This window comes from Lepus europaeus, chromosome 7 (assembly GCF_033115175.1).
Source record: "Lepus europaeus isolate LE1 chromosome 7, mLepTim1.pri, whole genome shotgun sequence".
In the NCBI taxonomy this organism is placed as follows: domain Eukaryota; kingdom Metazoa; phylum Chordata; class Mammalia; order Lagomorpha; family Leporidae; genus Lepus; species Lepus europaeus.
Genome location: NC_084833.1, coordinates 51,542,516 through 51,556,553, shown reverse-complemented (window position 1 = coordinate 51,556,553; position 14,038 = coordinate 51,542,516). Strand labels below are relative to the sequence as shown.

Here is a 14,038-nt window from a genome sequence, read left to right as displayed (position 1 = left end):
GTTTCAACAGTGATTTGAAACTGCCCTGTGTGTGTTAACTATGGCTTTCAGTGATCCTACAGGGTGTTAAAGAATTTCTTTCTTGTTACTAACTTAAAACACTGGATACTTATTTTGTCTCTCTTAGAAGGAGTTGCCATGAATTTAAACATGTGCCAGGCAAGAGGCAAGAAATGGAGTAAAATAAAGTTTACTTTGGGTATGAGTCTTAACAATTAATAGTAAATTTTATGTCCTCTCCTCACAGTTTTCAGGAACCTGTATCCCAGCAGCAATATCCTTCCTCATATTATAGTCATCTGAAATTAAAGAAAATTCAGCTCAAGTTTTGCAGAATAAGATAAAATGGCTTACAAATTTAAGTTACTTTGTATTTTTTTTTAATTTTTAATTTAAATTTTTAAAATTTATTTGAAAATGATGCAGAGACACAGAGAAAGACCTTTCATCCACTAATTCACTCCCCAAATGGCCTCAACAGCCCAGGCTGGGCCAGGCCAAGGCCAGAAACCAGGAACTCCATGTGGGAATCCCACATAGGTGGCAGGGGCCCCAGTAGTTCAACTGTATTCTGCTGCCTTCCCAGGCACATTAGCAGGAAGCTGGATCAGAAGCAGAGCAGCCCAGACTCGAACTGGTGCTCCTATGTGAGATGCAGGTGTTGCAAGTGATGGTTTAACCCACTGTACCACAGTACTGGACCCCTTGTTTATATTTAAAAACTTTGGCAGCATTGTTTGAGCAAGGCACATTGGATGTAAGTTTAATTTAATAAATAATTTGGGCTTTAAGATGTCTATTTCAAGAAAAAATAACATTGTGAATAGTCACTATTTTTAAAAATGTTAATGAATATGCCTTTCAGATACTTACTTCAGAGCATTCTTTTTGATATGTCCCAAAATACTGTTTTAATAATGTTAATCTATTAGTATGGTCTTATGCCAATTACAATGGCATATTTCTTTTTTTTTTTTTTTTTATTTTTTATTTTTGACAGGCAGAGTGGACAGTGAGAGAGAGACAGAGAGAAAGGTCTTCCTTTTGCCGTTGGTTCACCCTCCAATGGCCGCCGCGGTAGCGCGCTGCGGCCGGCGCACCGCGCTGTTCCGATGGCAGGAGCCAGGCGCTTCTCCTGGTCTCCCATGGGGTGCAGGGCCCAAGCACTTGGGCCATCCTCCACTGCACTCCCTGGCCACAGCAGAGAGCTGGCCTGGAAGAGGGGCAACCGGGACAGGATCGGTGCCCCGACCGGGACTAGAACCCGGTGTGCCGGCGCCGCAAGGCGGAGGATTAGCCTAGTGAGCCGCGGCGCCCGCCTACAATGGCATATTTCAAGACTACTTGTAGGCCTTCTCTCTAAAATATTTTTGGATGAAGTTCAGATTACAAAGCATTTTGAAATTATCCCTTATATTGTCTTCATCTGACATAAAAGTGAAAACATGAATCAGCATTATCTGGACTTGACACTTAAAGCTTTACAAAGCTGTGCATGTATCCCAGTTGATGGTACTGTAATAGCCCCTTCCATTTCTGCAGTGGTGCTATAGTTTTCGAGGTATTTTCTCATTCATCATTTTACCCTATGCTAGCCTTAATACTACAGAAACATCCATTTTACATTTGAGAAACTGAAGCAGCACTGTAATTGAAACAGCAGGAACTTTGGAATTAACTACCTTTGTTCCAATCTTCACTTTAGTATTTATTAAATGATGGGCTTGGGACAAGTTATTAACTTTCTTGAACCTCTGTTTCCTTAACTATTAAGGTAACGCTTATTAAAAGATTGCTTTTCTTTCCTTCAGCAAGTTTAAATGATGTCTCAGTTTGCCTGTCCACTGCAGAAAATCTGAATCTGTAGCAGTTGCTTTATTGATTTACTCTGCAGTTGTTTCTGAGAGGCCAGCAGATAAAATTTTGTGCAACTATATGTGTTGATGTTTTAGAAGTGACAAAAGAATGTTGTAGAACTGTATAATATAAACTGGTTTTCATAAAATATGTGTGTATGTGTATGTACATACTTGACCTTCTATATTTGCCAACAATTGGCTTTGGATAATGTGATTACAGATAAGTTTTTTTAGTCTTATCTGTGTATTATTTTTTCCACCATGAGCATGTGTGAATCCTCAAATAAAGATGTTCACAAATAGCTTTTAATATTTTTAAAAGCAACATATGTAAGAAATCTTGAAAGAACTGATAGCCTCATCAGCAAAACCCCCTTTTTAACTTTAAAAATTTTTTCCCTTCCACACACACACACACACACACATATAGTTATTCATGTAGGTTTAGTAATTTTTTTTAAAGATTTATTTTATTTATTTGAAAGAGTTAGAGAGGTGGAGACAGAGAGGTCTTCCAACCACTAGTTTACTCCTCAAATGGCCGCAACGGCCAGAGCTGTGCCGATCTGAAGCCAAGAGCCAGGAGCTTCTTCTGGGTCTCCTACGTGGGTGCAGGGGCCCAAGGACTTGGGCCGTCTTCTACTGCTTTCCCAGGCCATAGCAGAGAGCTGGATTTGAAGAGGAGCAGCCGGAACTAGGACCGGTGTCCATGTGGAATACCGGCGCTTCAGGCCAGGGCTTTAACCTGCTGTGCCACAGCACTGGCCCCTAGTAATTTATTTTTAACTAATATTTCCAAGATTGTGAATATGGTCCCTAATTTTTTAATTGTGGTTTATTTTTTTCTTAGAATACATTAGTATGAAATGGTCAGTCTAACTGATATTTCTCCCCTCCCTGCTCCCTGTAGTTTTTTCATTATTTCCTTTTTAACAGAAAAAGGGGAATGGGTACTCATGGAGCCTTGTGAAGCTTAGCATGTTTTCAAGAAAAAAATGTATGTAGCTACTGGCCACTTACAGTAAAGGACTCAGTTGACTTAAAGGGGAAAGTTGATTTGAGAACAGGTGATACTATTTAAGATGAAACTCACTAAAGTGATCTTTATAACAAAGACCCAAGTTACAGAAGTTTCAAGTAAGCTTCTCTCCCTTTTCCCTTTGGGGTAAACAGGCAACCATTAACCATCTTTTCATTCTTATTCTTCTCATATAAGCAATTCCATAATGGAAGGGACAAATTCTGTTTTATTCTTCCCTTCCTTGTGTAGACACTATTCACCTAGCCCTGGTCATTATACTGAAATTATTTGTTTAGTAATTTTATTGGATGTTGACATCTGAGTGATAATAGGACCTAAGATATGGGCCAGACATTATAATATACTGCAGGTAGCCATGTAATAACTACTTGAAAATATGACTCTTTGTAACTACCTCTTAACTAACTGTCAAATAAAAAGAGGCACAAAGCATTTACTGACAGTAGGAGGAAAAAGAAATCAGATTTTACTGTAACATTATGCCCAGTATACTGGGGAGAAACCAAAATAAATTTTTTTAACTTTTATTTAATGAATATAAATTTCCAGTGTACAGCTTATGGATTACAATGGCTTCCCCCTCCCATAACTTCCCTCCCACCCGCAACCCTCCCCGCTCCCGCTCCCTCTCCCCTTCCATTCACATCAAGATTCATTTTCAATTCTCTTTATATACAGAAGATCAATTTAGTATAAAGATTTCAACAGTTTGCACCCACATAGAAACACAAAGTGAAACATACTGTTTGAGTACTAGTTATAGCATTAAATCAAAATGTACAGTACATTAAGGACAGTGATCCCACATGAGGAGCAAGCGCACAGTGGCTCCTGTTGTTGACCCAACAAATTGACACTCTAGTTTATGGTGCCAGTAACCACCCTAGGCTCTCGTCATGAGTTGCCAAGGCTATGGAAGCCTTCCAGGTTTGCTGACTCTGATCATATTTAGACAAGGTCATAAAAGACAGAGTGAGGATAGTAACCAATGATCCTAAGAGTGGCATTTACCAGGTCTGAACAATTATACAGCATACAGTGGGGAAGAGGACCATCAGTACACACAGGTTGGGAGTAGAGCCATTGGTGGTAGAGTAGAGGTTATGATTACAAAGGAATGAGGCCCAAGTGCGCTAGACAGGGTCTAGAACAAAGGACAGAGTCATTATTAGAGGAGCTAAGAAAGGTGCTGTCTAAGCTACAATTAAGTTTTCTGATTGAGAGGCAAATAGAACCTGATAGAAGGGGCTTGATAATAATCTGTTGGGCTTTAGGCCTTGTAAGTTACGAGGCCCAGACCTATCTATCTCTTCACATGGGGTATATCCTAAGGGAGGTGTGAACCTCCTAGGGGAAGGCACTCTGTTGACTTTCATTACTTGGCTGGCCTGGGAGGAGAGCTGGCCAGGTAAAGGCAGGTGGCATCACTAACAAGAAATTTACAGTTCTGCCTGCAATGTTGCTGACCCTACTTGACCATCCCCTCAGCTGCAGTGGTCACTTTGGAAGTTGGGCTGAGTGAAGAGCTTTTCAGCTTGGAGCCAATAAGATCTGTGGCTCTGACCTGGGCATCCTTCGAGTCCAGGGCAGGTCCATTTCCAGTGATCCAACTCTTGGCAGAGCTGCCAGGGCTCTTCACAAGCTGACTTCTGCTGAAGCCCAGGCTTACCACATTGAAAGCCACTGCAGTGGACTGGCCTGTTGGGTCTCCTTGAGGGCAGATCACTGTACAGATCAGCCATTAATAGGCCTGCCACCCATTGCTTCTGATGCCGAGCTTTCTTTTCCTCCTGGTTTGTGTTCAAGCAGACCAGAGGATGCAAGTCAAGGGAGTGCCCAAGTCCCATCTCTAATCTTCGGTGGCCTGAACTACAAGTCTATAGTCACAGGCATGTTCTGTAGTAATTTTTCTAAGGTAGACAATGCCCATGAGGAAAATTATATTCTCACTTTAAAACTTTCTTTCCCTTTGGTCTGAAAGGGAAGTTTTTTTTCTACTTACTGTATACTTCACTGATGGCGAAGTGAATCTAGCTATGAGATTATTATTTAAGTTCTTATTTTGGCTCTGCTATTACAGAAAAATGTTAGCCATCTCTTTTATAAGGTCTAAAGATTAAATTGTGCATCCTACAGATTCCTTCATAATAGAATTAGTTCCCTACCTTGAAAAGAATAGAGAAATGAAAGAAAAAGTTGGGCTTAGAATAGAGAAATGAGGGAGCAAGTCCTAGATCGCTTGCTGACAATAGCAATATTACATGAATACTTAGCAAACCATTTCAACCATTAGATAACAACTTAAGAAAACATTTACCAGAAGGTCCAATGCCTTCTATAAATTTTAAGAATCGTGTATTTGAAAACACCTCTTAAATATCTAACATGGTGTAGTTTGTTTAACCAGTAAACTTAAGCACAACCATATAAAATATTTTTAGTTTCTTTCTACCAACAAGTTTAAAACATATGATACACAGATTCAGGTCACACAACTTAAAATGTATCTTTGATTGATTTTAGCAGCTTAAATTTATGGACAATCTTATCTATAAGCCATTTAAAATAAAACTCTTAATAAAATTTCCCCATGTGGACATACAATATGTACGCACATATAACATAGCATAATAGACCAATATAGCAACAAAATAAAATTTGCATCCCATTTGCAAAGCTTATATGGTCTAATATATGGTATAACATTCCTTAGGTTGTAAGTGAAAAGATGATGTGACAGAGCCCATATAGTTGAGTGTATAGAAGTGCCATAGAACTGAAGGCCATGATAATGACAAATAATAGGCTTAATGGGGAGAGATGGATTACACAGATGTTGTGGTTTGGGGAAAAGTTATAACTTGAGGTTTCAAAAGTAGAGCAGTTCTGGATGATGAGGTCCAGGGTGCAGATATCAAAGATTTTCAGAAAATAATGGAAGTAAAGATTGATGATTAGAAAAAAGTCAAGAAACCCTTGGATTAAGGGTGTTGATTCTCAGATTGTAGAATGTATTATAAATCTTAAGAATGATAGGAAAATGCTTTAAAAGCACAGATTCCTAGACTGTGCTTTCCAAATTTTAACCATCTGGTTATTGAATGATATCCCAGAATCTTTATTCACAAGAATCTTTGGTATGATTTAGTTGCTATTGGATCTTGGATCACACTTTAAGCCGCTGCTCTTGAAAAAAAAAAAAAAAGAAACAACTTTGGAGATATTTTTGAAATTATAGATAACTGGGTGTTCTGCTTCGATTGATTTATTGGTCCCAAAACATATATGTATGGATGGTAAGGTGTTTTTTTTTTAAAGTGGTCATAGAGGTGATGAGATCTAATCCAGGCAATGGTGAGGAGAATAGAAAAGAGACTGTCTCACAATGGCCTTGGGAACATATTTAAAATGTGGTTTCTGTTAGGAAAGTGGCACAGTTTTATCTATGGAGTGATCTACACCCCGACACCATCATAGGCTCTAGCCCCTGCCACCATTGCTGGAAGCCAGGTGGCCACATGGCCCAACCACCAGTGTCAAGCTCCACCCCCATCCTAATGGGATTTGCTGTTCCTGCTTCCCTGCCCGCCCTCCTGCAAAGTTTTAAAAGGACCTGTTCTGAACACTTGTCTCTCTTCTCTTTGCTCTCTCACGGCTCCTCTCTCTCTCTCTCTCTTCTCTGCGCTCCCTGCTCTCCTCTCCTCTCCCCCTCTCGTCTCTCTCTCTCTCTGCTCTTTCTCTCTCCTCTCCTCCCTAGCTCATCTCCTCTCTGTCTCTCTCTTTTGCTCTCCTCCCTCTTTCTCCTTCTTCGCCCCTCCCCTCCCAGGCGTTTGTTATGCCAAGTTTGTGAGCTCTCTGGTTTAAAGAATCTAGAATTATTATCAGCATAGATTTTGAAAAACCCAGAATGCCTATTGAATTTTGTTCTACATGAAAATTTATTTAGCTGTCAAGTTGAGGTTTTTTTTTTTTTCTCATTTTTTAGAATTTTGAAATTGGTTTCTGTATCTGCATTAATGAAGGACTGTTAAAAAGATTTGCCCATTTTGTACCCCTCTGACAAAAGCCATGGGTTTATAACTCCATATAACCAAAACATAATGAGAACAGTATTTTTGTTAAATGCTTTCAGATCAAACATGTCAGGGTCTCAGCCTAAAGTTTAATGGAGTAGAAATTGGATTAAGGTAAAACAGGGTGAAGTTAACTAGCTGGGAAGAGTTACTGATGTGAGCACAAAATAGCTTTAGGTTTCAGCTCTTAGGAACAAAATGGGGTTGGGAGAGGCAAAGCACAGGAGTATTCTTTCAAGTTATTCCTTATTTTCACTAACCCAGAAACTCTGTTACTACCTTTAGGAATAGGTAACAGAATATCCTTTGTACTTTTTCCCAACATTACTCTGTCTATCCCTATTGTTCTATGAATGTACAAGAAAATTGCACATTTCATAGCAATCTAGTGGACTGGATCCACTCTGGAATGTCTTTCTTGATGGATTTCTACTTGAATATTTTTTTTCTCCCTCAATTGAGATAAGAGAATAAAAAAAAAAAGAAAAACTCATAATTCTAATACTCCAGTCCAGTTATTTCATTGAAAAAATTGTTTCTTCTGTTATGTTCCCATAGGATGTTAAACACTATTACGTTTTTTAAAAAGGCAGTGATGACATAGTTTCTCTCTCTCCTTCCCTCTCCCTCTCTTTTTCTTTTTCTCTCTCTCCCTCTCACCTGAGTTATTCCTTGTTCCTGGTGACCCAGAACACTTTGTCCTGTCCTCAGGAACCTGTAATAGAATATTTTCCGTATACCCCTCTCAAAACACTACCCTCCCTATGCCCATTGTTTTGCAAGAGATAGCAGTCAAAGCACTACTTTACAGTCAAGTGAACCAGATTCTATCTCTGACCTCACCTGGTGTTTTGAAAGAATAGTTGGATTTTTTTTTTCTTCTTGAATACCGAAAGTATAAGAATTTTGGAAAGTACTCAAAATGATTTTCATCTTTAAAAATTTATTTTGTTTTTGTTTGAATATATATTGTTTTACATAATTGTGACTATTGACTTTCTGATTTTGTTTTTATATTTAATATAGAAATAATTTCCATATTTCTGCTTTTTCATACTTAAAATCTTAGTGATTTGATATTTCATCATGTTGATACAACCACAGTTTATATAATCACTTAGTATAACAAACTTAGGGAATTTTAAGAGAATAAATTTTTCCTCTAGTATTAATTTCAATAGGCTAACTAGATTAATAAATATATACTTTCTGTAATTCTGGTAATTTCTTTCAGATCAGTTGTGTTGGTTTACAGTGTTAACAGCAGTATACTACCTTGCCAGTTTTATCATTGATTCTGAGTATTTCAACCCTTTTCCCATTTCAGTTGTTTTTTTAATTGATAAAAATTGTATATGTCATGCACAGCATATTTTCAAATATGTGTACATTGTTAAATATATTAAGATAATTAACATGCATTGCATATTTTTGATGAGAAAATTTGTTATCTATTAGCAATAATTAAGATTGTTATTTATAATCAGTCACTATGCTATATAATAAACCTCTTGATCAACCATTTTAAAAAAAATAAGCTGTGAACAAAGTTTAGTATAAAGAAGCAGACACTATCCCCCATTGTATTACCTTAAGTAGTATTTATTGACTCCCTGTTTCAGAACTATATTGAGGAATAATCTTAATGCTTGCTACCTGTTTATTTCAATTCTGTTTATGTCCCATCATCCTATATATAAAGAAACATATAAAGTCTTAAAACTGAGCAATAAATATGTCACTGAAATATTCACAGAATTGAAAACTTGAGACTTAATGAGTTGCTTTTATACAAATTTTAATAAGAAGAGTCATTTTTTTAATAAAGATTTATTTAGTTATTTGAAAGGCATAGAGAGAGAGAAAGAGATCTGTCTTCCATCTACCAGTTCACTTCCCAAATGGCTGCAACAGCCCAGGCTGTGCCAGGCCAAAGTAAGGGACCAGGCGCTTCATCCTGGTTTCTCACATGGGTGGCAGGGGCCCAGGTACTTAGACCATCTTCCACTGCTTTTGCAAGCACATTAGCAGAGGGCTGGATCAGAAGTAGAGCAGCGAGAAGTTGAACCTGTGTCCATATGGGATGTCAGTGTTGCAGGCAGCAGCTTAGCCCGCCATACCACAACCCTGCCTCTGAGGCAGAGTCCATTATTGTTCCCATTTATAGGTTAGGAAACAGAGGCCTGAGTGCTAGGATAACTTGCCATCCTAGCAGAAAAGTAGGATTTGGACCTGAAAAGCCAATATTTGAACCTATGATTCCAGTGTCTTGTCCTTAATCCTGCTTCACATTATAATGTGTGCATATTTTGGTATTGTTTGTACCAGTTTTTCATGTTTTTAGTCTTAGTATGATTATTTTTTGATGGCCATACTCTTTCATTGTCATAAAATACTGACTTATTGAGCCATTTCATTCATAATGAATACTTGGGCTCGCCAGGCTTTTGTTATTATTAGGTGATGCTTCATTGATTACTTTTCTGCTTATATATTTCTGCTTTTGTTGAATGATTTACTTTATATAACTTCCTAGAAGGGAATGTTTGGATTGTTCTAGGGTCTTACATATATATCTTAGAACAAGTGTACCAGTTTTATTATAATATCCCTTTGAATTTTTTAAGGAAGTCTTAATAAGGTGTTAGTAGTAGTTGCTACAAAGAGGGAAATAAACCTAATCTCACTTAATTAGTTAATACATCGTCGTGTTTCTGAGTTTACTTTAGCTCTTTGACACTTGTTAGTAACTCAGCCTAAGCATTTTAAAGTTCCTTAGCTACTCTTTTTTTTCCTTGTGGCATATCCATATCATAGAAGATGATGCTTTCAGAAATCAAAAAACTTGTCATGCTAGACTTCAAAATGTTTGTGTGACACTGAAGGCTGAAATTATCTGTAAATGATTTCTTCAGTCTTTTAATATGTACATTTGTTTTTTAAACCTTACAGTGAAGCTTACTTTATACTTAGAAAATTTCTTTCAAAATAGCGGATAGAGTGAATGTACTTCATACTGAAATAAAACACATAAAGTAAGAACTAAAGCGTAAGTTGTAAAGAAACAAAAATCTCTCTCTCTCTCTCTCTCTCTCTCTCTCTCTCTGCTCTCTAATGGAAATAGAATTTTTTATTAGCTGAAAAAAATAACAGCTTTTTCATTGTCACTTTGTCTTTGCAGAGATGCTGTTCAGTTAAATGTGATTGCTACAAGACAGCTTATTCTCCTTGCACAACAAATGAAGAACTTGGAGGTGTTCATGCATGTATCTACAGCATATGCCTACTGCAATCGAAAGCATATTGATGAAGTAGTATATCCACCCCCTGTAGACCCCAAGAAGCTGATTGATTCTTTAGAGTATGTTTGCTTGAAATTTGTATAACTTTGCTTTAATCCAAAATGTCAGATCTAAGCTATTTATTTCTCTCCTTGCTTCCTTCCTTCCATCCTTCCTTCCTTCCTTCCTTCCATCCTTCCATCCTTCCTTCATCCCTTCCTTCCTCTTTCTCCTCTCTGCACAGATGCGCACAGATACATACATACATACATTCGTATATACACATTGATCTGTTCATTCAACAAATGATTATGTATCTACTATGTCATTTTCATTTAAGAGATTTATATCTAAATGAGTACTGGTGAAGTCAGTATGGGCTTTCACTTTTTTAACCAGGTGTAATGATTGGAGGAAGGATTTTGGACAGCTTTTTCATCCATGATCTTTGCACTTTTATTTTCTAGGGAATCAATTATTTATGCAGAAGTACCTGTGGAGACCAATGACTACCTATTTAATAGCAAGTTCCATTTATTATAGATTATCCTTTTGCTTCCTCATTGGAGCACAACTATCAGAGGGACCTTTCATTATTAGGGAATTGGAGTAGTCATAGTCCTAAATTCCTAAATTCATACTGCTTGTTTTACTGTTTATCATCTTTCTGAGGATGGGGATCCTACTAGAATTATTACATTAAAACTATTTGTGTGTTTGGTGGATGGGGATTAAGTGACGTGTGCATAGACCATGTCCCCATTCTCATTTCTGAACAAGTGAAATAAATGGTATCACACCAAGAAGGGAAAAAACACCGTTTTTACAATTATAGAAATATGTCAGTCCAACTTATCTGCACATGCTTGTTAACCCTCACAGAAATCTCTGTAGACTTTTCTCCCTTTATTCTTCTCTGTCTCCCCTAAATCTCCTTTCTTCTCAGGCAGTCTAAATACTTTGTCTTTGTTTTTTTATTTTATTTGATTTTTTGACTCATTTTGATTTTTTGTTTTGTTTTTTGAGTCTAACTACTTTGGACTCCTTAGTTACCATCCCTTTCTTTCTCCTGAAATAATACTCAAGTCCTTTTCTTTGAGGATTTCCTGTTAATCATTAGGAGGAAACAGAGCTTGTAAGAATTAATTAGAATGGAAAGTCACCCAGATATTCTTCCAGCAGTTTCTTATTTCTGACTCAGTTTCTCAGGTGATTCTAAATATCTACTTTGTTTTTATCCTAGGTTAGTAGACAGATGTGTGTAATATCTCTGGGAAAGTTGAGTGTGGGTGTTAATGAAGCATTTTAGTTTTTAATAATGCATTGGTGTTTGTAAACACGGAAGGAACTGAGGAAGAGCTTATAACCTAATTCTGTATCTCTTTTTCCATGCTTACAAAGAAACCTAGATAGTAGATAACGTTAGGATAATTCATGGGTTTGCTCTGTAAACTCACTCCAGTGACCGGCTTACTGGCTAACATCTCTCCTTAGTTTAGCAGGTGTTTTTGTTTTGTTTTATTTGTTTTTTTCCATGTATCAGCTATCCTTCTGTTTTTCAAAACTCATCCCTACTGTTAAATTTTTTCTAACTTGAGTAGTAATTTCCCTTCAGTTTAATGAATATTCTTTTTTCCCCACATAAGAAAAGTAATTTTAAATACAAAATAAATTTTTAAAAAAAAATTTATTTGAAAGGCAGAGTGACAGAGGTAGAGATCTTCCATCTTCAAGTTTATTCCCCAAGTGCCCCCAGTAGCCAGATTTGGCTGAGGCTAAAGCCCCAGGATTCAGGAACTTATCTAGGTCTCCCACATGGATGGCAAGAATGCAAGAACTGGAGCCATCATCTGCTGCCTCTCAGGGTGCTCGTTAGCAGAAAGCTGGATCAGAAACAGAGGCAGGACTCAATCTCAGGCACTCTCACGAGGGTCAGTGGTCCCAGGTGGTGGCTTAACCTGCTGTGCCATAATGCCTACTGCAAGGATATTTATCTTGATAATCTTCACTTTATAAAGCTTCTTTCTCATTGTGAGAACCATTAGAGTGTGACAGTATGCTGAACTTACTTGTCTACATAGAGTTATAGGGAGACCCAGAAGAAGCTCCTGGCTCCTGGCTTAGTATCGGCCCAGCTTTAGCCATTGCAGCCATTTAGGGTGTGAACCAGTGGATGGAAAACCAATCTCTTGTCTCCCTTTCTCTCCCTGTAACTCTGCCTCTCAAACAAATAAATAAATCTTAAAAAAACAAACAAAAAGTGTCTGAAAACAAGTACTTACCCGAATCAGAAATTTAGTCTGGGAAAGAACCATAGACATCACTTAGTATCTCATTCTTTGACAGATAATCCAAGTACATCATTTCTTCACAGATACTGAAGAATTGGAGGAATTTTTATGATTTTATCATAGGTTGCTAATGGAGTTTTTTTTAAAGATTTATTATTTGAAAGGTAGAGTTACAGAGAGGCGGAGGCAGAGAGAGAGAGGTCTTCCTTCCACTGGTTCACTCCCCAAATGGCTGTTGCAGAACAGTGCCAACCAGGAGCCAGGAGCTCCTTCTGGGTCTCCCACAAGGGTACAGGGGCCTAAGGACTTGGGCCTTTCCCAGGCCATAGCTAAGAGCTGGATTGGAAGTGGAGCAGCTGGGATTTGAACCGGCACCCATATGGGATGCTGGCACTGCAGGGGCAACTTTACCCACTATGCCACAGCGCCGGCCCCCCTAATGAAGTTTTTATAGCATGATTCAATTTATTTTATTGTTGATCCAAGTATTTGTTAGTCTTGCTAGTGAGGGCATGTAATTTTGAAGATTCACCTTAAGTATTTGGCTTATTAGAACTTTTACATTAATTATAAATGTATATTAATTACAAATGTGTATAATGAACATGTTGCCTTGTTTGGTTATATATAGATCTGTAATTCCCAATGTGAAGTCTTTGGGGCTGGGTGTATTTTGGAATTTATTTGGTCTTTAAAAAGGAAATAGAATTTATGTACATACTATAAAATGTGAAATAACGTTAGCTTGATCTCAGGTAGCACACCTAATGAATGAATGAACATTTGAACCAAGTGATGTTTTAAAACCATGAATCAATTCCCGTTAGGTTTTACTAGGTACCATATGATTTCTGAAAGAGCTCTTGGTCTTCAGAATTTAAGGAATTGTGTTGGGAGGGGCGGAGTAGGGAAGGGGTGGAAAAGAAATTGGTGACCTGTAGTTTATTAACAAAAATAAAACTTCAATTTCTCAAGTAAAAATTGTTAATCATTTGAGTCAACCATAGTCTGAAGGTGCAAAGTTCAGTTAAGTGAATTTTTATAGTAAAACATCTAGAAATATTTTTGTATGCAATCTTTTGCCAGGTGGATGGATGATGGCCTAGTAAATGATATCACACCAAAATTGATAGGAGATAGACCTAATACGTACATATACACGAAAGCGTTGGCAGAATATGTTGTACAACAAGAAGGAGCAAAGCTAAACGTGGCGATTGTAAGGCCATCGATTGTCGGTGCCAGTTGGAAAGAACCTTTTCCAGTAAGTTGTTAGAAATCTTTATAAATAATTAGAATTGAGAATTTTAAGTCATGCATCTGTTTTAAAAGAGTTGGCAGTAGCTTGACTTAAAAGTATGTATTATTTACTACAAGGCTTATGGCAAAGCTCTTTTCTATTCACAGGAAGAGATGCATTGGTACTTTTATTTTCAGTATTATGCTGAGTGTATGGAAGTACAAATCAACATCTTTAAAGTCTTAATTGAAA

General features: G+C 37.4%; 1 protein-coding gene across 4 annotated transcripts in view; it reads left to right on the top strand.

Moving 5' to 3' along the window:
* Positions 1–14,038, top strand: part of FAR1 (fatty acyl-CoA reductase 1) — a 61,336-nt gene that overhangs the window by 31,031 nt on the left and 16,267 nt on the right. For all 4 annotated transcript variants that reach the window (XM_062196463.1, XM_062196464.1, XM_062196461.1 and 1 more), the window contains 2 exons: positions 10,156–10,335; positions 13,633–13,810. In XM_062196463.1, the coding sequence (XP_062052447.1) occupies positions 10,156–10,335; positions 13,633–13,810 (358 nt within the window). The remainder of the gene's footprint in view (positions 1–10,155; positions 10,336–13,632; positions 13,811–14,038) is intronic.